General features: G+C 35.9%; 1 protein-coding gene across 1 annotated transcript in view; it reads right to left on the reverse strand.

The window, feature by feature from the left end:
* Positions 1-2,368, reverse strand: part of LOC110038423 (stem-specific protein TSJT1-like) — a 7,779-nt gene extending 5,411 nt beyond the window's left edge. Inside the window, 2 exon segments of the mRNA XM_020743272.1 lie at positions 2,096-2,256; positions 2,259-2,368. Coding sequence (XP_020598931.1) covers positions 2,096-2,256; positions 2,259-2,315 — 218 coding nt within the window. The 5' untranslated portion in view covers positions 2,316-2,368.
* Positions 2,369-2,678: the final 310 nt, after the last annotated feature.

A 2,678-nucleotide genomic window follows, 5' to 3' on the forward strand; every position in this document is an offset into this window, starting at 1 on the left:
CCTATATATATATATATAGTTCATTATTGATTATTACCAAATATATTTCAACAAAGAATTAAAATACCCTCCTCAAAATTTTTAATAGCTCATTCTAGCTCATTTGGCAAGACATAGGATTTTCCAAGCCCGAAAGAACTAGAATCCCCAAGTAGATCATATAAGCAACCATGTCAAGGCACAGGGCTTTCCAGGCCCATGGGTGCCCAAATTTTTTAGAAAAACCTCTAGCAATCACTTTCTAACATACACTACAACCTTATTTGCAGTGTAGCTATAGCAAAATCAAAACCAATGTCACAACCTTATTTATCTAGACCTATGTTGCAACATATTTTGTGATGTAGTTGTTGCTACATCCAGATCTATATTACAGTCTTCCTTAAATTGCATCCATCTCCTTCTAGATACCTCACTTGTATCGTGACTATCATTTTTTCCGAACTAGCTCTACAACCTTTTTAGCCGCATAGTTCCTACTTTTAACCAACATCGCAATCTTGCTTGTGTCACAGCTAGAGCTCTAGCACAAATTCACATATGCTATAGACATCCTCTTATAAAACCGACACCATAAATCTACTTATGTCATAATAATTATCACTTTCAAGACTATACATATATCTCTCGTGTTGTAGTCGTACTTCCAAACTTGCACCACAATCTCACTTGAATAGCTATTAACTTCTAAAGTTTTCATCCGCTGCCTTGTTTGCAACACACTTTTCATCACTTACAAACTTAGGTAGCGAAACTTCAACCAAACCTTTGTCTCCTCCAACACCTGAAAAACCTACGCCATAGTCGCACTCAAACTCACCATAACAGTCCCTAGCTAGACCCACACCACTCATCTCTACCCAGATGAGCACTGCAAGATCATTCCATAAATCTTTTTATTGACTTATCTTGTAGCCTAGAAAGGCATTTTGTACTAAAGCCCTCCAAATACTTGGAGAAAAATTATTATTAAAATAACTTTATATAAATAGAAAATACCCTTCAACATAACTGCGCTAGGTCCATGAATGGTGCTTTTTTTCTCTAAATATTTTATGCCTGAAAGCTACTGTGCCCTGCTACTTGGGTGTGGTATGAAAAAAATTTTAAGGAGATCTAGATAGAACTTCATTTCATGGGCATCATCATTGACTCAGTGTCCCTCACACGGAAATTCAAAAAAAAAAAAAAGGATCAGATTGAACAGCAAAGACTTTTTTCCTTATCGAATAATTTGGGGGGATTTGCATAGATATCACGTCAAAAACTAAAGATGCATCACACTTTAGAAATATTGACCTTAATAGTATTATTAAAGTGACTTTAATGGCTTGAATGATATATATATATATAAATAACAAATTTTAAGCGTTAGATATGTAAATAAAAAAATATTGTGGGGTATGCATGTAAATCACTCAATTATAATCCATTAACTTTTTTAATTATCATCTTGCAAAGTAAGTTTAGGCGTTAGGTATGTAGGGGAAAAAGAATTATTTGGTATTTATATAAATCTCTCAATTATTATCTATAAATATTTAATTATTAACTTGTAAAGTAAAGGATGTTATGAAATTTAGTAAATTTAGCTCAAAAATCACTATGCTAATTTTTCCCCGTTAGGGCCAATCTTGTAACTAATTTAACTGGGATTTAACTTAAATCTCTCAGAAAAAAACAAAAGGAAAATTTTAAATCCTAAATTGAGTTTCTTCTTAATTCAACTCAGTTTTGGTCTTAAATTCTGGATTTACAGAATCCTCGCGTTGACAAAAGTTACTAAATCCGAATTCATAGGATTTACTAAAGCAGCTATCAGCAGCCACTTAGCAAAGTTCAGGAAGATAAAACATGATCTTAAGCAGGCAACAGTTCTTCTGAGAGCAGATCTCCCTGTAAACACGGATCAAATAGCAGATCTCAGAGAAAACGCAAGCGAGAGACAGAAAAAGAGAAACAGATCTTGTAAGATATAAAAGGCCCATGACGAGGCTAAATCACATCAAAGATGAAGCTCACACTTATGGGATCACATAAGAGCAGAAGATAGAGATATATGTAGATGGGGAACAGGGAGATGAAATGAGCAGACCTAGGGCGGAAGGGAGAATCGCCGGCGTGAGAGTGGACGAGATGGCCGACTGAGCCCAGCTGAATCGAGACCACCTCGGCCGGCGCGCTCCTGGTAACAAATCGGTTCACTAACTCTGAGGCCCGCGTCTTAGGTGACGGCGTACGGCTCCCCGCGGCCCCCCGGCGGCCCCCAACTCCTCCGGCGGCTCCGCCACTTCCCTGCTAAAAACACCCAGCATTTTTACACTAAAAATCAGGCTTCAACACTGGAATGGAATAGAATATGGCGAGGCGGGTGGGGATGGGTTTTTATGGCGGAGCAATTATAGATTGGATAAGCATAAGGTCGCTGCCGGTGGGACCCGCTCATCTTTGTTTGAATTTTTTATATAATTATATAATGTCTTCGAACATCATGATCCCAAAATGAATTGACTTCAAAAAATTTCGATACATTCCACACACTCTAAATTTTTACATATATTTAAATATTAATATTTAATTGTATAAAAATTAAATATTTAACGTAATGCTAAATATTACTAATATTAATTATTTTAAAAAAATAGGTATTTTTTATTTTTTTGTTGGATCTTAAATTA

Source organism: Phalaenopsis equestris, unplaced genomic scaffold (assembly GCF_001263595.1).
Source record: "Phalaenopsis equestris unplaced genomic scaffold, ASM126359v1 Scaffold232799, whole genome shotgun sequence".
Lineage (NCBI taxonomy): Eukaryota > Viridiplantae > Streptophyta > Magnoliopsida > Asparagales > Orchidaceae > Phalaenopsis > Phalaenopsis equestris.